At 40.6% G+C, this 27710-nt stretch overlaps 1 protein-coding gene across 1 annotated transcript; it reads left to right on the top strand.

Moving 5' to 3' along the window:
• Window positions 1–2186: 2186 nt before the first annotated feature.
• foxo6a (forkhead box O6 a) lies at window positions 2187–27710 on the top strand (the record flags this gene model as incomplete). The annotated part of the gene is made up of 2 exons (XM_084385698.1): window positions 2187–2555; window positions 25704–27710. The coding sequence occupies 2 exons, from the start codon at window positions 2187–2189 to the stop codon at window positions 27036–27038; spliced, it is 1704 nt and encodes a 567-aa protein (XP_084241824.1). The 3' UTR covers window positions 27039–27710.

Below are 27710 nucleotides of genomic sequence, written 5' to 3'. Positions count from 1 at the left end.
ACTCTGACTATTTTAAACATTGTCTTTACTAACTTTCTGGGCCGGCAAGTTTCAGTCACAGAGAAGCCTATGGAGGAGTGAGACAGCTCTCAGATTTAATCACAAATATCTTCATTTGTGTTCTGAAGACGAACGAAAGTCTGACGGGGTTGGAACAACATGAGGGAGAGTAATTACTGACAGAGTTTTCATTTTTGGGTGAACTAACCCTTTAAGTGATGTTAAGATTTTAATAAAGTATTAGTAAATGTTTAAATTAACAAAGGTTAAAAATGCTGTATAAGTGGTTCATTATTAGTTCATGTTAACTAATGTAATGAACATTATTGTAAAGTGTTCCCTCATTCTCTATATCAGTGTCACTGTTTCTCAACAGTCTTTAATAACCATCAGATCCCCAATCCTAGTGTTTTAATGCTCTTTGTTTGCTCACTGTGATGAAGTCAGGGCCAACACTATAAGATTACTATAGCCAGATGAGCTTTTCATAACAGCCATTTACCAGCAGACTCGGGTTTTCTAGAGAATAATACAGATCTGTCATGAAATACATGTAGATCAAGCACACGGAAGCGTCCGGGAGTATTTCTGCTGTAATGAACCGAGATTTACTCTGTGTGTCCTCTGGAATTAAACATTGTGCCATCATAACGTAGGGTTTACCAGGACCACACTGACACACACACACTGACACACACACTTGTATGTGGATGTTTTGAGGATCTGCATTGTGGTGAATTGTGTCACTCTGGGAATGTCGTCGTTTCTCCTCTTCAATCCTTTAAATCCCTCGCTCTACACGTGTGATCTGTTAAACACGGCTGTTCTCTCTTCCCCTGAAAACACTGTATTTAGAATGAACACGCTTGTTATAACCAACACAAAGAAGAAAACTGGCTCACATCTCCTCTGTTTCTGCACAATGAACACATATATCTGTTAAAGGGAATTATTGTGTCCTTAATATGTGCCTTTTTGCCTCCAGAATAGTCTAATTCATTTCATTTTAACTTGTGAAAATCGTTTTTGCCAGATGTGCTCATGAGTTTAATCCCAATTCCTTCCGAACACAACTTTAAAAATGGTTAATATTCATTTAGCAGATGCATTTATTCAAAGTGAGCATTTATTACAGGCTCTATTGCCTTGAAATAATCCGAGTCTCAGTGAAGCACACAGTGGTGAGGATATAATATAACCACTAAACCACTAACAACACAACCCTCCAGTCCCGAATGACATAGTCACCAATATAACAAATCAAAGACTGTTGTGAAATGGCTGTGGAAACTGTAGTCTGTCATTTGGGTTTGTGTTGTAATTAGTCAGACTGGATTAGTGTCTGAATCTCAGTCTTATTCACGCATGCGCATTAGAGGACTGAGAAATGATCGACTGTGAAGCGACTGTATATTCAATGATTAAAGACTTTAAATCATGAAGATTCTTCCAGAACACTAGCAGAGGATTCGCACAACAAACACAATTTGTCACTCATACACACTAACAACAGGAGAATTATACAATGTTTTATATGTAAACACGCGCGTGACCGTTTCGCGTCTTTCTAAAAACGCAGTTCAACTGTTCAAAAACGTTTTTCTATATTTTGCGTTTTTCCCCATTGCCCTGCCCGTTCTGTGTGAACCAGCCCTGTGTGTTCAGTGCATTTAATTGCTTTGATTGTATACAGTATTTCAGTTTTTAGATTCAGAATACATTTCATATTGCTGTAGAAATGTAGCAGATTTAATCAGTTTTGTATTATGTTCGGTTTTGAACTTTAGTTAAACAGTTTTGAAAAGCAAATCTAAATATTTGCCTGTAATAAAATCAAATTAACATTAAAATAGCCTACAGAACATAGTAAAATAAAATATGTTGGGGACTTTTCCAAACAAGCATCACGACATGCATGATGCGGTGTGTAGTTCTCAGTCCTGTCATCTGTTGCTGCTCCAGTTCTGTAATCACCGGAGGAAGAGGAGGAGGATGATGAAGATGATGAATCTGGTCAGAGTGAGTTAAACCCGGCATGGAGACAGAAGACGAGCCGCTGTCTGAACACATCATGCATTCATTATCCTGACTTCACCATGCGTCCTCCTCCTCTCTCCTGTGTAAGGTGGACTCAGTGAACACACACACACACACACACACACACACCTGACGGGGACTCCGCACAGATGAAGATGATGAGGGTAGAGGAGGATGAAGCGCATCAGGTGGATGATATGGACTCGGGTTTGGACGAGCTGAACGCGGATCTCTCCATATTCTCCGTGGATTCGGATGATGTTCCGCACAGGGGGAGGAAGAGGAGGATGATGATGATGATGATGATGCGGGACGCCGGAGGATTTCAACGCAAAACCAACGCGTCGTCCTCGCGACGCAACGCGTGGGGAAACGCGTCGTACGCAGAGCTGATCACCCGCGCCATCGAGAGCTCGCCCGAGAAGAGGCTCACCCTGTCCCAGATCTACGACTGGATGGTCCGGTGTGTGCCTTACTTCAGCGATAAAGGAGACAGCAACAGCTCTGCGGGCTGGAAGGTACCGCGACACACACACCAGCACAACACACACACACCATACATTGGCGTTTATTGGTCGAGTTACACAAGGGTGTAAAGAAATCACTGTTAACACGTTTTCAACATTGGAAATAAAATGCAATATACTATTCAACAACACACACGATTCATTCACATTTATTGGTCAAGTTACACAAGGGGTAAAACAATCACAGTTGACGCTGTATCAATCAGTTTTCAACATTACAAATAAAATGCATTATACAGTATTCAACACACACACACACACACACACACACACACACACACACACACACACACACACACACACATAATATGCATTAATCCAATTCACAATATACTATACAATGGCTGTGCCGAGTGTGTGTAAGGGTGAATAGGTCAAATGAAAGTGTTCTTAATATGCATAGATTGTGAAGCCCACACACACACACACACACACACACACACACACGACTCATTCACATATATTGGTCGAGTTACACGAGGGTGTAAAAAAATCACTGTTAAAACGTTTTCAACATTGGAAATAAAATGCAATACAGTAACTATTCAACACACGCATAATATGTAGGCCTATTCATTCAATTCACATGCAATACAATGGATGTGCTGAGTGTGTGTAAAGGTGAAGAGGTCAAATGAAAGTGTTCTTGATCATGAAGCCTTTATAGACAGATTCAGTCTCGTTCTGAAGCTCTGGTTATTTTATACAGAGGAAAACAGTGCAGGCAGGAAAAACGTAGGAAAGAAAGGATGCATGCTAAATGCACGAGGAATAGATATATCAGGAATATACATAGTGTGATTTTACTGTAAGTGGCTGACTGAATGAGGAAGGAAATTACTCTACTTAATGTAATCATGTATTATCAAACATTCCAAAGGTTCAGTACGCTGCAGTCAGTCTGATTCATTCCTTGCTCTTGATTCATTCTCTTGATTAATTCCCAACTCTTGATTCATTCCCAACTCTTGATTCTTTCTCTTGATTCAGTCTCTTGATTCATTCCCAACTCTTGATTCATTCTCTTGATTCATTCTCTTGATTCATCCCCAACTCTTGATTCATTCTCTTGATTCATTCTCTTGATTCATCCCCAACTCTTGATTCATTCTCTTGGTTCATCCAAATCTCTTGATTCATTCTCTTGATTCATTCCCAACTCTGGATTCATTCTCTTGATTCATTCCCAGCTCTTGATTCATTCTCTTGATTCATTCCCAACTCTTGACTCATTTTCTTGATTCATTCCCAACTCTGGATTCATTATCTTGTTTTTTTCCCAACTCTTGATTCTTTCTCTTGATTCAGTCTCTTGATTCATTCCCAACTCTTGATTCATTCTCTTGATTCATTCCCAGCTCTTGATTCATTCCCAACTCTTGATTCATTCTCTTGATTCATCCCCAACTCTTGATTCATTCTCTTGATTCATTCCCAGCTCTTGGTTAATTTTCTTGATTCATTCCCAGCTCTTGATTCATTCTCTTGATTCATTCCCAGCTCTTGATTCATTCTTTTGATTCATTCTCTTGATTCATTCTCTTGATTCATTCCCATCTCCTTCTTTGTAACTTCCTTCGCTGCAGATTTGAACCTCACACTTGAACTTTATGAATGCAGTAAAGACTGATAGATGTCAGACTTCAGCAGCAAAAACATTTATTCCCTTCACTGAGTTGTGAATCATCTCTCCTGTTATCTCCGATTGTTCTGTGATTTCAGCTCTTATTTGATCGATGCACATCATCCTCAAGATCTAAGAGTCCAGCAGTCAGTTACAGCTCGATATATCATCCAGTAATAAATAACCCCTGAATAGTTGACTAATAGGACAGATACAGGTGTTTTCTGCACACACAGTGCCTTTCAGGTCCGATCGACTTCATTTCTGTAGCAAAATGTAGTTTAATGGTCTTTTGCCAGTGTACTTCAAGCAGTTTGTTGAGTTACGGATGCCAATCTGAATGCTCAACTATGGTACTTAATAGTATTTGTAGCACTTTGCCAATGTTTCATTCAACCCACCTGAGTGGCGTACTGTTGCTATGGTTACCGCCTCAGACACACACAACACAAGGTTCTATTTTTAGAAATCGAATCTATGCGGTAAGTTAAAAACCTTGAAACATCCGTCCAACCATCCATTATCCAAACCTGCTAGTAGTCAGGGAAACACTCTTATCCTTTTATAATTTATAATTAGATGTAAAAAAAAAATCATCTTTAAAACTTTAGTTTTCACTTATTTTAAGGCAGAGGTCTTCAATCCTGCTCCTGCTCCTGGCCACTGTCCTGCAAAGTTTAGTTCCAATCCTAATCAAAAACACCTGAATCAGCTCGTCAAGCTCTTCAGAATCGCTTGAATATTCAAAGGCAGGTCTGCTGAAGCAGGTTACTAAACTAAACTCTGCAGGACAGTGGTCCTCCAGGAGCAGGATTGAAGACCTCTGTTTTAAAGGGATAAGGAAGTTAGACCAGAGTCCCAAACCACACAGACACAGAACCACAGATCTTACACAGATCTTACACATATGTTACATAGATCTTACACAGATCTTACACAGATCTTACACAGATGTTACATAGATCTTACACAGATGTTACACGATCTTACACAGATGTTACACAGATCTTACACAGATGTTACACGATCTTACACAGATGTTACACAGATCTTACACAGATGTTACACAGATCTTACACAGATCTTACACAGATGTTACACAGATGTTACACAGATGTTACACAGATCTTACAGAGATGTTACACAGATCTTACAGATCTTACACAGATGTTACACAGATGTTACACAGATCTTACACAGATCTTACAACAGATCTTACACAGATCTTACACAGATCTTACCCAGATCTTACACATCTTACACAGATCTTACACAGATGTTACACAGATCTTACACAGATCTTACAACAGATCTTACACAGATGTTACAAATCTTACACAGATGTTACACAGATGTTACTCATATGTTACACAGATCTTACACAGATCTTACACAGATGTTACTCATATCTTACACATCTTAGACAGATGTTACACAGATCTTGCACAGATGTTACACAGATCTTACACAGATGTTACACAGATGTTACACAGATCTTACACAGATGTTACACAAATCTTACACAGATGTTACACAGATGCTACACAAATCTTACACAGATCTTACACAGATGTTACACAGATCTTACACAGATGTTACACAGATGTTACTCATATCTTACACATATCTTACACAGATGTTACACAGATGTTACACAGATATTACACAGATGTTACACAAATCTTACACAGATCTTACACAGATGTTACACAGATCTTACACAGATGTTACACAGATCTTACACAGATGTTACTCATATCTTACACATATCTTACACAGATGTTACACAGATGTTACACATGCTTATGACGGAAGAGCTGATTTGTCATCTTTGATTGGCTACCTGGATCCCATGATGTCATCATGATCCTCTCTTTGATCTCTTTGATCCCATGATGTCATCAGTAGTGTGTGTGTGACTGATTGAGTCGTTTAAACAAGCTCTTCTGCTGAGACTCGTCTATCTACACTTTCAAACACTGCAAATCAACAGCAGACTGTGAAGAGGACACTTGTTTATTTCTTCAAATTTCCTCAAACTAATTTGTTTCCCTTGAAGTGAAAATACTGTTAGTCTCCTATAGTTAATAGTTGACCGGTGGTACATGTATAGCATAATGCAACTGTCATGAACCTGGTGGAATATCACTCTCAATCATATACTCTCCGCATCATATAGTCATCAGGTTATGAACCGTAAGAGTGTATTGTGCGACACCCATCCTTGTGCTCATTCACTCTGTCTCTAGTCTAGATTTCAGCTGTGGAACGTGTGTGTGTGTGTGTGTGTGTGTGTGTGTGTGTGTGTGTGTGTGTGTGTGTGTGTGTGTGTGTGTGTGTGTGTGTGTGTGTGTGTGTGTGTTGGGTCAGCAGGCCGTCAGTCAGACTGTAATGTGAAGTGACTGGAGTGTTATTTATAACATGTCTTTAAGGTCTGTAATGATGCAAAGAGTCAGTGAGAGAGAGAGTGAGAGAGAGAGATGAAACAAAGAGAGTAAACCGGTTCACACTTACAAACACAGTATTTACGGAAAGTTACTTTTAAAAGTAATGTTACAATATTGCGTTACTCCCATCCCCCCCCCCCCAAATAAGTCCCTAATTGAGTTACTTTTTAATGGAAAGTAAAGCGTTACTTTTTCTCATTTCTAATCTTCTGAGTTTGCATTGCAGTATTTTTATTCATTTTGAGGAATACTGAATCTGTTTTTGGGTCAGTGAGAGAAAATGCTCACATTCAGTCTAGATCTACCATCATCACGTTGTTCACACACACACACGCGCGCGCGCACACACACACACACACAAAGTCACTTGAGTTACTTCTCTGAAAAAGAAACTCAGATATTTTGTAGTAAATTTAAAAGTATTTCATTACTTGAAGTAATCTGATTACATAACTTACTTGTAATGCATTAACACTGGTTGTAACATCTGTTGTCTAATATTTATTTGAGATATTTGTGCGTCATAAGAGACGAGTAATGAAGCATGTGTGTAGAAAACTGACACAAAGAGTCTGATGAACATCACAACATTAGAGATAAACTTCATTATCGGAGTTTATCGAGTTTTTTATCAATTATCGAGTTTATTCTCGGAGCATTATCGAGAAAGACGGAGTCAGTAACAGTGCAAAAGATGAAAAATGAAGGGAAACTGCTGTATGTGGAGGAGGTTTGCTGTTCTTCTGTACAATAAGAGACTCAAACAGAAGATCATTCAGATCAACACAAGGTCACGGCTTCAGTTCCCTGCAGAAGTGTGAAGAGATCAAATGTGTGCCTTTGGATAAAAGCATCTGACAAAAGCACAATCTGAGATATGTGCACTTCAAGCGCTTCAAGTTCTCTGCGTCGTCCTTTGATGATATTTATCATCATCACATATGAGCTGTTATTGCTCTATACCGGTCGATGTTTCTGAAAGAAAGTCTCTTCTGCTCACCAAGAGTGCATTTATTAGATCAAATATACAGTAAAAACAATAATATTGTGAAATATGATTACAATTTAAAATAGGTTTTATTTTGAATATATATTTTAGAATGCAATGATGCCAAAGATACATTTTCATCAGCCATAAGAGACATTTATTATTGTTAATTGAAAAAACTTAATTATTCCAAACTTCTGACTGGTTTATATTCAATAAACTACACAATTGTGTTAGTGCTCAGATTTCTGAAAAAGCTAAATCTATTACATATCTCTTTTACATATTTTATGGTTTTATCCTTGTCTCACACCTTCTTAAACTTTTCATGATTGATATAAAACATGAGACGTGTGATGAAAGACAGTAAAGAAACAACAAGGTTAATGTCACTTCTACAGCAACAGAATATGTTTACTGTTAATATTGTTATATTAAACAGCCTCGCGCTGAGAGCTGAATAACGTACGTATGATTTCTATAGCACTCGGAAGATGAATTCAAGAGCAATTCAACAATAAGCCACATTTTATAGAGCATACATAGGCTTAAAGTAAAGAGCTACGTCTTTTTTAACGTGTAATCTTTAAGGAGAGTGAGGAACAGAGGAGTTATACGAGTTAGTGTCTGTGACGAGTTATCTATACGTCCTCTGAAAGGAACAGAACACAACGCAATTAAGAAGAAATCTGAATTATTAACAGGAGATGCTCCCTGAGGAGTCCATCAGCACACACACACACTCACACACACACACACACACACACACACACACACACACACACACACACACACACGCACACACACACACACACCATCAGGGTAACAAACATGACACTAAAATAATGCAACATGAACTAAATGTAACTGAAAACAGTAAAAAAATAGAAGAAACTAAATAATTGATATAAAATATATAATCATATGTGATGTATTGCACAGGGACTGTGAATGTGCACTTATATGGTGAAGTAACTCACAGTTCTCCAGTTACCAGGTGTTCACTGTATTCTGTAGTAGTCACATGTAGTTCTCTTCCACAGACAGAGCTCCTGATCCAGCAGATCCTGCAGCGGGTCCTGCTGATGTTCTCAGTCTCCAGTGTGTGGAGTGAGGGATGGAGAGCACAGTGCACGGTTATGAGTGTCTGTGGTGATGGGTGTGTGTGTGTGTGTGTGTGAGGCTGTACACACACCGGGGTTATCCGAGGTTATCAGTGTGACTGAAGCAGAGCTGATATAGGCTCCGTCACACTTCATGCAGTCTAGTGTATTTCTGCGAGTCCATGTGAACGGAGAGTGTCCGAGTGGCTCATTTAACTCAATCATAATGTGAATCATAATGGGATGTGAAACCTAAAAGTTTCCTCACTCTATAGGTGTGTGTTCACATTTGTAGTTTGTATCTTCTTTTGGTCCTTTAGATCCAGATTAAAAAAGTAAATGATACATTTAGTCCTGGTTCGCTTTAGGGTCTCATCTCGTGACATCACGTCCTGTTTAGGGTCTCGTCTCGTGACATCACGTCCTATACATTTATTATTGTATCATCTCGTGACATCACGTCCTGTTTAGGGTCTCGTCTCGTGACATCACGTCCTGTTTAGGGTCTCATCTCGTGACATCACGTCCAGTTTAGGGTCTCGTCTCGTGACATCACGTCCTGTTTTGGGTCTCATCTCGTGACTTTAGGGTCTCATCTCGTGACATCACGTCCTGTTTTGGGTCTCATCTCGTGACATCACGTCCTGTTTCGGTCATCTCGTGACATCACGTCCTGTTTAGGGTCTCATCTCGTGACATCACGTCCAGTTTAGGGTCTCGTCTCGTGACATCACGTCCTGTTTCGGTCATCTCGTGACATCACGTCCAGTTTAGGGTCTCGTCTCGTGACATCACATCCTGTTTTGGGTCTCATCTCGTGACTTTAGGGTCTCATCTCGTGACATCACGTCCTGTTTAGGGTCTCATCTCGTGACATCACGTCCAGTTTAGGGTCTCGTCTCGTGACATCACGTCCTGTTTTGGGTCTCATCTCGTGACTTTAGGGTCTCATCTCGTGACATCACGTCCTGTTTTGGGTCTCATCTCGTGACATCACGTCCTGTTTCGGTCATCTCGTGACATCACGTCCTGTTTAGGGTCTCATCTCGTGACATCACGTCCTGTTTTGGGTCTCATCTCGTGACATCACGTCCTGTTTAGGGTCTCATCTCGTGACATCACGTCCTGTTTAGGGTCTCATCTCGTGACATCACGTCCTGTTTTGGGTCTCATCTCGTGACTTTAGGGTCTCATCTCGTGACTTTAGGGTCTCATCTCGTGACATCACGTCCTGTTTTGGGTCTCATCTCGTGACATCACGTCCTGTTTCGGTCATCTCGTGACATCACGTCCTGTTTAGGGTCTCATCTCGTGACATCACGTCCAGTTTAGGGTCTCGTCTCGTGACATCACGTCCTGTTTTGGGTCTCATCTCGTGACATCACGTCCTGTTTTGGGTGTCATCTCGTGACATCACGTCATCGCACCAGAGTTCGCTTATATCGAACCAAACATGCACTTATTTTTAAAAACATCTTCTAATGTGTTCCACAAAATACACTGGAAGAAATGCACACGTTTGGACTGACATGAGGTGTGAGTCTCTTTAAGACTCGAGCTCTGGCACTGTCTGCCCATGAGTGAGTGTTGGCCCTGTTATCCTCTATGGGAATCCTGTAGGATTAGACATAGACGTGAGATTAAAATCTCCGTGGCTTTCAGGAGCACTTCCCAATCAACAAGGCAACATCTAAAGTCAATCAGCCAAGCAGAGAATAAACCAAGCACTCAATATGAAGCACAAACACCCAGAGCCACAGAAGGAGACCTGAGCAGTTCTTCAGGAGTATTTGAGCTTCACACGGCTGAGATGTGGCCATCCTGAGCCCATCTGTGTTCGTTTGAGGAAAGTAGGTCAGTCTGAGCGCTGGATGTTTGCTATTCCATACATGTAAACTCTGAGCTCGCCTGCTCTTCATCTCTGCAACTCTACCCTTCATCTTTCATCTGTTCTCCTAAAGGATTACTTCACTTCAGAATTACAATTTCCTGATAATTCACTCTCCTCCACGTCATCCAAGATGTTCATGTCTTTCTTTCTTCACTGGAAAATAAATGAATGTTTTTGAGGAAAACACTCCAGGTTTTCCTCCATATAGTGTCTTCAATGGGGTCCAACGAGTCGAAGGTCCAGATGTGAGTTTCAGTGCAGCTTCAAAGTCTCGACACAATCCAGCCGAGGAATAAGAGTCTCATCTAGACAAACCAGCGCACATTTTATATCAGAAATAAACATTTAGATACTTTTAACCACAAATGCTGGTCTTGCACTCGCTGTGATGCGCCACACATTACGTCATCAGGTTGAAAGGTCAAAACCTTCATTTCTTTTCGACTGAAGAAAGAAAGACATGAACATCTTGGATGACGTGCGGGAGAGTAAATTACAGGTAATTTGAATTCTGAAGTGAACTACTCCTTTAATCTGTCTTTTTCCAGAACTTCTGCTGTTCTTTTTGATCCGCACATTCAAGGTTCTGTTTTTTTGTTTGTTGGTGGATTCAGTCTTTTTCAGGCTGTTGTGAGTCAGTCAGTCCTCACTCTTAGTCTTGTGTATGAATAGTTCAAACACATGTCATCAATGCATCCCATGCGCTCCAAACCACAGTGACTTTCTTCTATCGGACATTAATAAAATGTTCACTCTGCTCGTTTCCATATAACTAAAGTGAACTGTGATCACGCTTCAAAAAGTCATAAAATCCCCCTTTTTCCTCGCTCGAGTCTCCTCCTTCGAGTCCGTCTAGGGTTCGTGTCTGAAGTGAGCGTCTCGTTGCTGCTTTACTGTGGCAGTGAACCTTCATTAAAGGTCAGAGTTTGTGGCCACAGGGGCTTTTTTCTTTCTTTGTGTGAGACAAGAGAAAGAGAGATGCAAAAAAGATATGGAAAGGACTCCGGAAACATGTGATTCCCAAACCACCTGACACTAGAAGCAATCTTCTGACCAGTGAACGTGACATTCAGAATAACACACTTGCTCAACAGCACTCTTTTATCCTGCATCGCCAAATGTGCTCTTGTTTCATATTCAGACATTGTTTGAGAAGCCCTCCAAAGATGCTACTTTTAATTCGGTGATTAATCGGTCTGAGTATAGATAACAATTTAAAAAATGAAGAGATAAATAAATCAAATACAACCTTTTGGTGTATATCTGAGTGAAACACTTCTGGAACAAGAACAAATGTGGGCGGGGCTTGATTGTGTCTGTTGGGAATTGATTGGCTGTTTGGATGGTTGTGGTTTGCTATTGGCTGATCTCATGTGAGTGACAGGTTGCCCCGTCCTCGTCATCAGAGAAGAGAAGATAAGAGATGTCAACAGAATTATAAGACAGAAGTTTGCAAAACTGAAATGTATACCCTCTGCAAAACATCACTTTTTGATGGATGTTAATTCTACAGTCTACACATATTTTACACATAATTCTTTGGTTTTGCCTGGAAAACGTTTCTCAAAGACTGATGTGCAGCAAATGGACTTTCATCTTTTGTTGTAGGTCATGCTATTGATTTCAGATGTACTTACCCTCATGCATCATGAAGGACACGGTAAAGAAGTGTGTTTTGGTTGATCAGAAGGTTCTAGGCTGTGTGTAGCAGACTTAACTGTGTGTGATTGTCAAAGGTCTGGCTTACTGGACACAAACTACAGCCATTATTTCTCCTTCTGGCCAAACCGTTCTCGTTGCTTATTCAACCGTGATGAGAATCCCGGGCCGAGAACGGTTTGTAATTGTGGCGTACTAAACCTAGCTCAAGTGGAAATATAACTGGAAGCGTTCCTTACCGTTAGAAGCGTTCAGCCTGACAGTGGAAAAGTGGCTTAAGAATAGTTAATTACACAATTTAAATTAAAGAGACCATATTATGACCTTCTTCAAAGTCTTGTTGTTTCAGGCTCTACTAGAACAGGTTTTCCTGCTTGAATGTTGATTATTCTCCTCATATTCTCCATTGTTGCGGCTCCTCTCTTCCCAGTCTGTCAGTAACGCTCTGTTTACTTCCTGTCTCTATGAAGCCCCTCCTTCTGAAAAGCACACTGTGCTCTGATTGGTCGGCTGGAGCAGTGTTTTGTGATTGGTCGAGCGCTTCGAGTGTGTTTGGGAATTCCCCCGCTCTTACCATAACCACCAGTTTAACACACTACTAACTCAACCAGGCCCCGCCCCTTTATTCTGCGCATGAATTATTATAATGAGGAATATTGTGACGTGTTCGTTCCCGGACGAAACTCAAGACTACAGTGGAGGCGTTTCAGGAGTTCAGAAACACTGACTCTGATATAGAGAAGAACTGGAGCTTCTTCATGATCAAACTGCAACTGTACACAACACAGATGGAAACAGCAGAGTAGGTGCTGTTTAAAGGATAATAATGTGGGTAATTATTGGTTTTGCTACAGACCGTTAATGATACGACCCCTCGTGTTTGGCTTGAATAGAGCTTTGAATCGTGGGTTCAAAATCTCACCGTTCCTCTCGACCACCATTTTGAACATTCTGACAATTTTGAACATTCTCTTTTGGAACATTAGGAGTACAATATACAATACAGAATGCTTTTAATTGTAGCCAATGTTAGTAAGATTTTTTAATACTATTACTATTTATATACTTTTGGCAGTGTGTAACTGGTGAATTCAGACAGCTCTTGTGCTGTAGATGTTAGTGTGTGTCTTTAGTGTCTTTACTCCATTAAAGGTCTCGACCTCCACCATCTTTCAAACACACACCGGCAGACGTGCGTCAGACATTCACGCTGATCTTCGAGAGCTTTTAGCGCAGACACTGGACTCAGCAGTCTGAGCTGAAGTGCACATTAATATTTCAGCGTCTCGAGTCCAGGGTCTCAGAGATGAATGCTTCTCATTTGTTTCTCTTCTCCATGTCTGAAAGCGTCTGCCAGTACTCTCTCTACTCCCCCTTCTTCACTCAGTTACTATCAGACTCCAACTCAAAGCGACTTAATTGTGGGCTTTTTTGAGTTTCGGGAAGAGGGTGAGTCGGATGGACGTCTAAAAGAAAAATACTCTTGTTTTCAATCTAAATTAATTAATTAATTTTTTGCAGTGTATAACCTTCACAAGATTTCTCCACTACAGACATCATAGCAACACTTTTGGTTCCTGTTGTCACTCATAACCCATAGGTTTATTTGTGCAGTGTTGTGGAGTATCTACAGGACAGAATCTTTCTGAAATATGTGGCTGGTTGACACGGACTGTCTTTTTTGTTTTCGTTTTCATGGACATTTTCTCAGTGACCTGTTTTCCTTTGGTCCAGTTTCCCGCTCTTCGTTTGTTACCATGGTTTTTGATTAATAGTTGTCACCTGTTCGTCATTGAGTTCATTCACCCGTGCACAGAGCCGTCACATAGACTGTGCGAACTGTGCAACCGCACAGGGCCTCGCGCCAATAGGGGGCCTCGCAATCCTGCGTTTTTGTTTTGTTTGTTTTTACCACTTTTTAAAATATCTCGTTTTAAGGGGGGCGTGGTTCAGCGCGGTCTGTAATGGGAGAGAGAAGAGACGAGCAAGTAGGTCAAGTGCAAATGACGAACACCTGTGTCTTATTGCTGTGATCCGCGTGGAGAGACCGCTTATAAGCCGCGCTGGAACGAGAGAGAGACTGGAGAGAAAATTGGACGCAGAGAAAGAAAACCGGTGGATCCGAGCTCTCATTTTTGAACTGTTTTGTGCCGTCACGGTTGCCACGGTGAATGTGCGTTGTGCACGACTTTTGTTTGTTTTGCTTTATTTTAATAAAGTACAAGTCCCAGTCACGCCGACCCCTGTCTTCTTCCTTCCTGACTCTCATCACACTTTTATTTCATTAAAATGAATTAACCGCAAGAAAAGTAAGGTTTAATACTAAATTGGTTATCATAGATGTTACTGTATGTCGAATTCATTGTTGTGATAACGCGGCGCAGTTTTACGAGTTCTAAACAATTGTTGTAAAAGTACATTCGAACATACCCACATCATTTGCCAAAATACTGATTAATCTTTATGTATAACACATGCTATATTTATTTACATGGCCATAAACACCAGACGTGATAAACAATATCAATAAACTAAACACAAATCTAGAGCAATAATACTTCCCTTACATAAACAAAACTATTACCGAATGCTACATTTGGAAAATATAAAATTAAGCACGCTTTGTCGACAGAACCAGCTGCAATCGGTAAAGAATAATTGTGTTCCATGACGACTGCACAAAACAAGCTAACGTTTGTTGCTTGATAGACGCTACAACTACAATTTCCGCATTTGTCCAGGACTCCACGCAGTACGAGCGGAAACCGAGGGTAACGCGGATATGACGCATTAGATTGGCGACTCCCAGCTCCCCCCTGCTCTAACGCCCCGTTTCCTTGGTTAAAATCACAATTTTCTCACGATTTAAAAATAGTTGGAAACATTTGGGATATTGTAAGTAATCAACTTAACAAAATATATAACACTGGCCTTGAGATTATGGGATATTTTAATGCAAAATTCTTGCATATTGTACCTTTAAGATACACATTAGTTAAGTAGGCGGATTCTCGATGAAAATTCTCGAGCTGACTTGATGTAAAGCCACTCGTTGCACAGTTGATTTTTTTTTTCACTCTGAAATAAATAGCAAAAAGTCATAGCTGAGACTATGTGCATGATTATGCTGTATTATTCTACTTGATAAAAATGTATTGCAGCGAGATTATGCGTGCAAAAGAATTAGAACAGCTACGTCCGTGTGACTGTAATTCATGCGCAATTGAGCATCCACATCAAAGGGCAGGGCCTCGCATTTCAAGTTCGCACAGGGCCTCGCACCCCACCAGCGACGGCACTGCCCGTGCATTGAGGGTATGTTTACACGGCAACAATATGCTTAAAAAGGAGACGTTTTTCAGGATCCGCAAAAATGTATAAATACGCAGCAATAATGCACGTAGGTGATTTTCAATTAATATATCTTTGTACGACTGCCGACTCTATAGAACAGTGGAAAGGAAAGCTGACTTTACCGCGCTCCGAGAGCCCAATAGTGGTCGGGAGCATTTCTGTTGCGTTGTGGCTTGATATCGTTGTGTTGTGGCTTGATTTTCTTGTGTTGTGAACTTATGTTTGCTCTTTAAGGCGAGACACTACAGGTGAATAGGGTAAAAATTTTAACTAGCAGATATCACCATGATACTTTCCCAGTTGATTACCTACATTAAGATGAGAAAAAAAATGTATTACAAGTTTTCTGTAATTTAATGTTTAAATATGCAAATCAGGCAATATCTAATCAAATATGCACTAATTTGCATATATTTAAAAAAACGATATCTGAGTATCGGATAAAGCCAGGTTAAAAATTATTTTTTCATTGTGTTCACATATTAGATGGGAAAAAAATTACAGAGGGATTTATGGATATCTACTTTTGTTATCCTGTAAATCAAAAAAAATACTGTCAATAGCCTTAAAAAATATATTTTCGCCATGTTTTTTGGAATAAAATGTTATATAAATCAGGCTAGGAATAATATATTTACAAATCCCTCTGTAAATGTCTTCATAATATAACTAGGTACAAGACTGAAAAGTTTGGTGTGTATCGGTGCTACTGAAGTGGAGATTTCGGACTTGGAGTATGAGAGAAAAGTCATTTTGAGAAAACGGGCTTTAAAGATTTTTCATCAGCCAATGAGATTGCGCATTCAGCCCTTTTACTTTCACAATTGGTTGCTGATAAAAAGGAAATTACCATATTTGGATCCGACAGGATTGTACACGAGAGAGCTTCCTAATGCTGGGTACACACCAAAAGATAATCGGGCTGATTTTGGGCCGATTTCCCCCCTTCCGACAATCCTAGCTATGTCCCGATTATCTTGATGGTTCAACAGATTATCTCATCAGATTTTCCCTTGGTGTGAGGTGTGTTAAGAGTGTCCGAACCTGCTCGGAAGAACGTCGGAGCCGCCCCGATCGCGAATCGTAAATATTCAACATGTTTAATATTTATGATCAGAAATCCTGATGTGTGGGGGGAACCCCGAGGACAAACGCACACGTTCTGGAGATTATCACGTGAAACGAAACAATATCCAATCAGAAAGTGAGATGATGGAAGACGGTTATTCTCACACGCACACGCACACGCACACATGCAGGAAGCTGAGTGTTATAAGGGTTCAGTGAGGGATTAAATAGGCTAACTTTTTCTAAAGAGACAATAAATACATTAAAGAATGAATATATTTCTGTATAAAATAATGGTGGGTACAATGTTTTTTTTGTTGTTTTTTTTTCTGTGAATTTTCTGTGAAAATCATTCCAAACACTATCATCATAATTTCTTCATGCATATCATCCGACATGCTTATTCTGAAGTCTCGCGAGGTTTTGCGAGATTTCCTGTGTTCACAGTCGAGAATCTGGTTGAAAATCTGTTTGTGTGTGGTGTGCTGTCTTTGTCACATCATGGCACACCACACACTATAGGAGCAAAATGCTTAAATCTAGGATTTTTTGTCCTCATGTTTGTGGTCTATCACATTTTGAAAATCTTATAAGATGTAAAAAATCTTTTGGTGTGTATCCAGCATAACGGTGCTTCTGATGACAGGGTGACGGCAGAGATCGCGGAGCAGCATGTTGATTTAAAATGCCAACTTTTGTTGAATTTATGAGAAATCTACAGACGCAAACAGACAAAGTGTAATAAAATAAAGACCTAAATGTGTATTTCGGACTTTTTTTCAACACAAGTCTGAAAGAAGACAAATATCCAAAAATCTCAAAATTGACCAGTAAAAAAAAAACGACGTTTTTGCCTGCCGTGTCTCGCCTTAAGTTTTGTTGTGTTGTGGCTTGATTTTGTTGTGGCTTGATTTTGTTGTGTTGTGGCTTGATTTCGTTGTGTTGTGCACTTATGTTTGCTCTTTAAGTTTTGTTGTGTTGTGCACCACTGGGCCACCGTAGGGAACGTTCCTACGATGCCTTAAAATACTTTACGATCGCTTTATTTTTAGGTAAGTGGCTCAGTGATTGAGAGTGTTTTGCTCACAAATGAATCATTGATTGTTTGTATAAATGTGCTTGTAACACATTTTGAGTGCAGGTTCTTAACCCGATTATGATTAATGAGCCAACAGTGCATGTGGTCATGGAAACCTGTTTTCCTTTACCAGAGTAAAGTCAGCTGGGTTTTACCCCCATCTAAGTCCAGCATGTAAAGACAGTGCTCAAGGAAAGCATCTTTACTGCGGATCGAAGCCAGACCAGTGTTCTCATCTTGTGCAGCAGAAGTAGAAGCGGTTCAGTCAAAATGTGAGGAATCCACAAGTTTCCCGCTGCATGTTGAACTCATGTTTTTAATCCTTCACAACCAACTGAAAACAACTGGAATACTCCGAGTCGGATCCATCGATGGTTGTCCTGACGTTAATGAAGTCTTGTGTTCTTGCATTGCAGGGTCTTTGGTTTGCATGTAAACCAGGGCAACGGGTTGGTTCAATAAACTGATTTCATTAGCATTATTAGTCAAGTCTTTGTTAAAGTCAAGTCAAGCAACCTGTATCCTTTGCTTTCTCCCATCATGCATGAGTAAATCCCACCGAAACTCACCCACTTCCATAGGGATGGGAGGGAAAAGGCTGCTATGGCAACAAGAACCCCCTTTCCCATGGGTCTCCTTAGCAACTGTGCCCGGTGTGCCAGTCTTGCACGTGTGTGTGTGTGTGTGTGTGTGTGTGTGTGTGTGTGTGTGTGTGTGTGTGTGTGTGTGTGTGTGTGTGTGTGTGTGTTATTAAAGCATGACTGGGGCACGTCATACAGTCTGAATGTTGGCTTGAGTGTCTGAGCTTTATTTATTGAGCTGGCAATGTCCAAATGGACATTCATATGAGAAATGTACACATGCAGTTTTGAAAAGGCACAATAAACAGCATACTCACAAGATCTGAAATGTAAAAACTTTTATGAAGACTGTTAGAGATGCATGAACCTTCTGATGACTATTCAGGACTGAAGATTTGCATTGTTCAGCGCTCAGACACAAATCTTGTCAAATTTGACAGAGACATTCGTTAAAAGCTTAATTTTTTTAGATCCACTCAGTACGTTTCAGTGTCTCTCCACACATAGAAAACAGCAACATAGTTTCGGCCCAGATCTGGTACACATGGATTCCACGCGGCCCAGACGTTGGCCGGATCTGGGCCGAAACTATGTTGTTGTCTGGGTGCTAGAAACTCACTGTATACAGTAGTGGTCAAACGTGATGTCCGGCCCAGGAAAACTGCAGTCGGTTGTTTTATTTCTGATAATAAAGCAAAGAAACATGACAAATAGACAAATGATGTCCAGACTAGCATACAAAGAAATGATGAGCACATGCAAAAACAAGAGAGAACCAAGCAAATATTCATAACTGATTGTGTTGTAGTCAACATTTGCTTTTTCCTGTCAGCTTTTTGTTTTATGTACATTTTCTGCCTAGTACAAATGTTACTGAGATCATGTCGGCATTCATATACAACAACATCCAAGGGCTTTTGGACTGACTTGCAGTTTCACGATGAGGATTCTGTGTTTTCAGCGCTACACACACCTCACATGTTTGGTTTGATTGAATTAAATAGTGAATTGAGATTAGAGATGGACTCTGACCTTGGCACTGAAGGAAATGAGAGTCGTGTTTCTGTGAATGAGAAGCTGTTGCCGGTGTCCTTCTGTAAAGCGGAGGAGGTTTCCCGCTGACGTGATTATTGTGTTTTGATCCGGGTTTGTGTGGACTGGGGATCCCAGGAGTCAGACTGGCACAGGATTCGGGATTTTCCGATCTCCTGTCTGCTTCTCAGATGCTCAGCTAATCTGGAGATGCTATTTATATCTCCCTAACCCGCACACACACACACAGCTCCTGCGGGAAACACAGCCGGCCAATTAACACTGCCAAGAATCACCCACCATTCTCCCAGTTCTCTCCCACGTCTGCTCATATTATTATGGCTCCATGCCATTCAGAAAAAGGTTTTATGTGGCTCCTTTGTGTGCATTTGGTACACAGTCTTGACCACAATTGTTTTTATGCCTGACACTTTTTATAGCCCCATTATAATGCTATACAGTATCTCAATATTCTCAGACACTGGGGCTATAACCTATTAAAGGTGCTAATATTCACCTTTTAGGGGTAAATTAGGTACATGATGCATGTTTTGGAAAGGGACTGCCCCAGTCACAGCTTTTGTACCTTTTTTGTCTGAGTGTGGCCAGAAATTTATTTAAAAACCTTTAAGACTCAATTGGAAATGCAGCTCAAATTCTTGAAAAGTTTGAAAAGACAAATAATGATTTATTTATTATTTATCATTCTATATTGTCATATAACTATTTGAAGATCTACTTCATGCTAATCATGCTTTTTTGGCTTTTTTTGGCCAGTATTATTTCCGGCTGTGTTGACACTTGGCATGTTTGGTTGGATTAAAGCGAACTCTGGTGCGATTGCTCTGTTAGTGCGGTTCATGTGAAAGCCGTCGTGTTTACAACTGTGACGATGAGCTCTTATCAGCATCAACTTACGAATGTAAAGTTCACAGCATAGACTCTTTAAAATATGTCCAAGAGTTCTTATTTTAGGTACACTGACTTTACATTTCCACACCCCTAAACATGACACTGAACAAAACAAACTGTGATTGGTTGCTTTACATGCCAGTCAAATGGCCAATGAAAGCTGCGATGGAGTCCAGACCTTCTGCCGTCAGCTAGAATTTTATTGCAAAACGTTTTATTCAAAACTCAAGTTTCCCCCAAACCCTCAAAAGCCCAGACGTAAAAAAGTAGACCGGTGCCCTTCAGGTGGATCACCTGCTCAAAGGATAGCTGGAGTTGAGTAGTATCTTTAGTGGAGTCTACACTACAAAAAATATTGGGTTATTTTTTCTACCCAAATCCTGAGTTGAACCTTTTGGGTAATTTTTGGGGTTATTTCTTAGGTATTTGGGTAGTTTTTGTGTTACCCAGCTCCTGGGTCAGATATAACTGGCTTATAATAACTGAGTTGTTTATGACTGGCTTTTTGCGACCTCTTCAGGAGAGAGCAGTGCAGCTCCTTCAAAATGGTGCATGTCTTCGGTAAAATACAGGTTTGTGTTCATTTTATTTGATCTATAAATTCAAGATGCAAGTCACCTAAACAAGTTTCGTGTCGATCTTTTCAATCTAAACAGAAGCTAGTATTATAGTAAAAATTAATCAACTATGCTAGGTTAAATAAACAACCCAATTTGCTAGGTAAAATTAACCCAACGTGTTCTGTCCTATATTTACTCAGCCCTTGGGTTGAAAACAACCCAAAAATTACCCAGTGTTTTTTAAGGTGTAATTTCTACAAGAAGTAATGACAGCACTGTTGAGTCAGATGGGTTTCTGGACTGGTTTAGAGGACTGGGATCATCACTATGGGTGTGGTTGAAACAGACAGATGGGTGGCAATTGGTGTCCGGATGGCACAGGGTCTCATGATGGTGCTTGTAAGTATCTGGCCCTATGGGACACATTCCCTGGAGCAAAGAAAGAGAAATCAGCAATTAAGCACAAACAAGACTGGAGGCAAGAGCTCCAGCTGTCCTCACTATGGCAATCTACTTAACGCAGTGAGAAAGGAGGAAATCCAGAGAGGCCAGCTTTTTCAATGGCAACCCAATCTCATTCCCACATAAACCCTCCTATGTTTGATTGGGTTTGGATCTAAACACTCCTGCAGACTCATTCGCTAGCACAGCTGTCAATCATGATGTCACAGCCCGTTTTATAAACCGTAGCATCAAATAACTAACTGACACAAAACTTATTGGGTAAACGAACACTTGAACATACATTAGCATAATGAAAACTACCTAAAATGACGATATCATCTCTGGAAAAAAGTGTAATTGGGGTTTGTCTTGCGTCCCATTTGATTACATGGAGAGGGCGGGGTTTATGGCTTATACTGCAGCCAGCCACCAGGGGGCGATCGAAATGTGTTGGCTTCACTTTTACTGCTTACATGTCTTGCTCAGGGGTTCAGATCATGTTTTTTTCCAGGCAACAAACCTTAATCAAAGAGGGAGTAAAGCAACTTACCATGACTCTGAGTTCATTAAAGAAAATACTTACTTGCAGTTATTGGTTACTTGGTGTGAAGTTAGTTCAGTTTATACATGCAAATTGGACAAAGTCTCAACAGAGCACTGAATCCAGGATTCACCAGGGAAAACCAGTCTACCTACACTTGCAAAGATTATATGGATGTGTAAGATTGTTTTTTAAAGTCCCCCTGTGGTGAAAATCCAGCTTTTAATATTGTTTATATGTCTATGTGGTGTTTTTAATGTGCTTTAAGACAAAGCGTGTGTAAGTTCATAAGTCGACACCATTGCTGAGTATTTCCTCCTTAAAACTGCAGTGAACCAAAGACAGTCTCAAAAACACGCTTTGAAATCGCTGGTGTTTCTGACGTCACAAACTACCTTGTAACCAATCAGATCAACGTGTGATCGTCAACCAGTGGATCTCTGAGCTGAGTGAGGGAGTGGAGGCGGGGCTCATTTGAATATTCATAGAACCGTGCATACTAAATGAGGCAAGGGTGTCGAGTTACATTCAAGCTATTTTAAGGCATGACCTTTTTTTTCAAGGAAAAAACGTTTAAATATGTCATTTTGGTGATCAAAGATGAGTTTTAAGGGATAAAATTACAGACTACAGGGGGACTTAAGACATTATGCTTGTACATTTGTGATAGTGTTGAGTGCTGAGTAAATATTTCTCTTGTGGCTTCTTGTGCACTGGGAGAAAAAAAACTTGTCTAACCATTTTTGATGGTTTTAAATTGTTAAAAATTGTGCCATAGAAGACCAGTAAAAAAAAAAAAAAAAAACATTTCAGTCATTAATGAGCTCCGAAATGTAACGTGTGCTTTGCAAAAGAGTAAGTATTTTGTTAATTTGTGCCGCCAGAGTCTGTGGTTAATTAAAAGTCCCTGGAAGTGTTTTAGTAGCGCTGCAGAAAGTGGATGTTGAGTGTATAGAGTTTGACACGGCCTCTCGTCTCTCGTCTAACAGGAGTGGACACAGTGTCAATGCCAGTTATCGTAACCAGCGGCTCTTCCCTCCTGGACTGGGAAATGCCTCGGAGAGACGCTTAGATTTGCCTCTGGGCTGCACACATGATGTCTAAATGAACATTCAGTATATCTCATTATTGAACGATCTGTTAACCACTACTAATTATCCAACACATCATCAAAGTCACTCTCAGAAAGTCGTGCACTTCTAATAAGTGCAATCTTTGTGAGTTATTCACCCATTTTCGTAATAAGGATTAGCCTTGAATTATATGTAATACTCAGGAGAATGAATTGGAATATCAATGAGAGTTAGCAGTTATTTCCAGTTTACAGATTTGTTAGGAACAACATTTTATAAACTGCCCTGATTTACGGTAGCTTCATAATAAGGATCCCTGTTTGTCTGTCCAAAACCTCCACCGATGAATTCCGTCTCTCTTTCTTCTTCATGTTTCCATGGATACTCTCTTTGTATTGTTACCTTAGGAAACCTTTTGTGTCAGATGAACCTCTGAGACCTAATTCATTACTTGAAACACCCATTCAGGGATTATGCTCTAGCTCAACAAAAATAAAGAACAAAACATTTACGTTTCATTTTTGTCTGCAAATGCAGATTAAGTGTTAAATTTAGATTCTTTTATTTTATTAAATTGGCATTCCTGTCACAATTTCCCGCAGGTCTATTATGGATGACCTTTCCAGTGCAGCCAACTCTTTTTCTCTTTTCTTTTAACACAAACGTCACAGTTTTGTCTTACTCTAGTAGACAAGCTTGTTGATGTTTATGCCATTCATAGATTAATTCCCCATAATAGTGTAAATACTTTGAAAACAATGCTCTGTGTGTTTGAGCGACTGGACTGATTATATCGGTTCAATGAATGGCATAAGTTGAAAATCTGTTCCAATGAAAGAACAGATTTACTAAGAGCGCTTAAGAATATCAGCTTTCCACTGAACATTATAATGCTGGATTGACAGTGAGAGGTATAGCCTTACCAATGAGATTCGTCCCTTGAGGTAAAAGGAAAGAAATGAATGAATATTTGAGATTAGGTTTGTGAAAGAGAGACATTTCATCTCTCAGACTGGAAAGATCCCGAAGCCAGAGATTAGTCCATATCCACCCCATTAAAGCACACTTATACAGCCAACTCCTCAATTTTCTCTCCTTTCTCTGTACTCATCAAAGATATACTCAACAGAATTATACTGGGAAGTACACTGAAAAGTATAAGTACATTTGACCTATACTGGTACTCACACTCTTAAAAATAAAAGTTCCAAAAGGATTTTTCACAACAATGCAATTTGTGTATCATCCGTTTTAATTTAATATTGAAAGTAGAAAAATTAGAAAATATTAGTAAATAGTACATGAATGAATTGAAACGTAATTTTCACACAGAAACAGATAAAAATTTGATTGATTCTGACAGTTCATCCCGGGTGAGAGTATTGTAACAGACTTGATTCATACTGGCTTTGATTATAAGCCATTACCATCACAAACATCATCAAATAGCAAATGGTGCAAGTCTGTTTGTGCAATACATAAATCATTGGCATAAATCCACAACTCTACTTAAAATAGTTAATTCAGTAGCTAAATAGGAACCTAGTAGTATTGAGACAGATTTACGAACAACATGCACCAGCGCAAACTAGAGATGCGCGGTTGGCGGTTACAGCCGCGGACTCCGCGGATAAACCACGGATTGGGCGGATGACGTGACGAAAAATAATATTTTAATTAAATTCGGGCGGGTGGCGGGCGGTTGAACCAATCAAATGAAAAATATATGTATACACAAATCAACGGATGGCGGGCGGGTGCGGTTTTGAAAATTGGTCAAAAACGTTGGCGCGGCTGGATGGCGGACGGATGATGATTTTTGTGATGCGGTTGCGGATGAAATAATAGCCCATCCGCGCATCTCTAGCGCAAACCCTCTTTTAGCTTTAATAAACTACTGTCAGGATTTACCCAAACCCAAAATTTATGGGATTGTGGTCTCACGCTAATTTGCCCTGTAACAATACAAACAATTTAAGTCCCCCCTGCCTTGCCGCACAGTGCTCTGGTCCACTGCCTGCTCTCTGCCTTTACCTCACCTACACACACAAGTCCGGTGGGAGAGAACAAGTTATACAATAGTTGTGGAACTTCAGTAAGTCGGCTGTCAACGCTATCTTATTCACTTCAAACATCGGATTAAGTGATTCTTTTTTCTTTAATACAGATGATGCTGTGTCATTAATAAATCAGTCATGACAGTCCGCTATGTCAGCGATTATAATGTTACCTAGCTTGTTTGGTAGCGTGTTTAATGCAGTAGCTTGTTGGATAGTAAGTCGCCCACTACAGCTAACACTGCGATAAGCATATGTGTGAACTGATATAGGCTAAAATTGTAGATCTACCGTTGTGTTGGGATTTGCTCAATATGATGTTAAGTGGCAGATCAATGGGCTTGTCTGTCTCAGACAAAACCTAAAATACTGTGTGGAGGACACAAGAAAATTTAATAATTATAATATGACCGCGTGGTGAACCTATGAACCTAACTTATATTTAAACAACTATCCCTTTTTGTGTACGCTACAAGTACAATTTTGGCTGTATTAGTGTCCCCTTAAAAAAATTGCTCTTGATGAATTTGTTTATTGCTTTTTGTTTGTTTTGTTTATCCACTGTTAGATGAAATTTATCTGTCTGATTCAGATACATTTTTGTTAATGTAACAAGAGGCCATCTGGTAAAAAGATAGCTGTGCGGATAAACCTCACTCTCCTCAAGAGACAACACCTTTCTTTTGTAACTATATTATTCTAAAACTTTCGTCTTTTTTTTCTCTAGAACTCCATCCGCCACAACTTATCCCTGCACACACGTTTCATCCGTGTGCAGAATGAGGGAACTGGCAAGAGCTCCTGGTGGATGCTGAATCCCGATGGAGGGAAGCTGGGAAAGTCTCAACGGCGTCGAGCTGCCTCAGTGGACAACGGCACCAAGCCCCCGAAGAGGAAAGGCCGAGCAAACCGTAAGAACACGGCTGGGAAAGCAGAGAAGACGTTGATAGGGTTCTGTAGCTCTCCGGAGCATTGCAGTCCCACTGGGAAGTCTGGAGCAGGTGAGGTGGTGCTTAAGGAGGAGTTTGAGACTTGGATGGACCTCCATTCACTCGGAAGCTCGTCAGCGTCAACTCTTAGTGGTCGGTTATCACCCATCTTAGCAGAGGAATTGGGGGAACCTGACGAAGGAAGGATATCCAGCTCGGCATCTCCACGCCTCTATCCCAGTCCCTCCAGTGCTCATTCACCTGCATCCCACTACCCTACAGATCTCAGATCAACGGTTATCTACCAATCCCCATGCCATAAACACCCTCCTTACCTCTACACCAGTGACATCGAGGAGCAAAGCTGGGATTATAGCCAGTCGGATCTAGGCATGCTTCAGCACCATTCCTCTATGCACACTATTGAGGAGAACTCCAGTAGTATGCATGCCCACAAAGGCACAAGCACCCTACAAAGCTTGCTTACCATCGGATCCCAGTTCCTTGTCAAGGACATGATACTTGGGAAAGAGAATGAGGTCCACTCTATGATGGTTGGTGCTTACAATAATGACCCTACTGCTAACCATTCCTCCAAGCCGTTTCACAGCCACAACATCATTCAAAGTTTAAGCCAGGACTTTCGACCTGCAATGGTCCACTCTCATCCCAATGATGGACACATGCATTCGTACATACATAAAGCCCCTTACCAGTATATTCCCGCAGTTAACGCACATCTCCCAGCAGCCACTTCGCTTCCCCCAAACCCAATCACCTGCGATCTCACTACAGCCCCATACCATCCACCCCATGCCTATATTTACACCGATTCACATCAGCACAGTGTGGGATACGGACTGTACCGTCAGCCTCAGGGGACTGGGAACACTTTCCACAACTCCCACCACCCGGATCAGCTCTTCACACACGAGCGGCTCCCACCAGACCTGGATATGGATGTATTCTATAGCAGCCTGGACTGTGACATGGAGTCTATACTTCTACATGACATTATGGAGTCGGGAGAAGAGATCGATTTCAACTTTGATTCCTCGCTGGCACAAGGAATGGGTATTGGATTTGGATTTACGGGCACACAGCAGAGCAAACACACCTGGGTTCCTGGATAAATAAACACACAGAATCCTTCTGAAGACATAACTACCTACATGCCAGCCAGCAGTGGGGTCCCGGCAACTCCACCACTATTCAGGGTGAAAACACTGTGCTAACACTGAAATCAAATCAAGACGGAACCCAGACAGCAACATAGTGTCGGCCCACATCTGGCACACCTGGATTCTACATGTACCAGATGTGGGCTGGATCTGGGCTGACACTATGTAGATGTCTGGGAAAGATCTCTTTTGAAAACCACCTTTGGATTTATGTTGTCTGTTTCTGTCAATGTTGTGTGTCTATGTATTGCAAACGTCTCTGTCCCTTACAGTTTCTCTTTGCTCCAGTTTACTGTAAGTGAACCTCCTTCAGTAATGCTGACTGAACCACGATGACAATCTAATGCCGGGTTCAGAGTATACAATATTTTTGTCTGTTACGATAGTAACTGTGTCAGAATATGCGATTTTAGCTCCTAAATTCTTGTCGTGTTGTTGACAAACAACATTTCAGACTACACATTGCTTCCCGACAAGTTATTGCTGCAGTCTTTAACGATGTGTGTGATGTCATCAAGAAGGTGGAACTATCGACTGACAGGTATTGTGAGCATAAACAAACAATGGCAAACAAACCGAAGCGGTGTGTTTTGCACTGGATATCTTGTCATTAGAACAACTATC

This window comes from Rutilus rutilus, assembly GCF_951802725.1.
Source record: "Rutilus rutilus genome assembly, chromosome: 17".
NCBI classification, from domain to species: domain Eukaryota; kingdom Metazoa; phylum Chordata; class Actinopteri; order Cypriniformes; family Leuciscidae; genus Rutilus; species Rutilus rutilus.
Note: the sequence above shows the minus strand (reverse complement) of the source record. Positions and strands in the feature narration are given on the sequence as shown.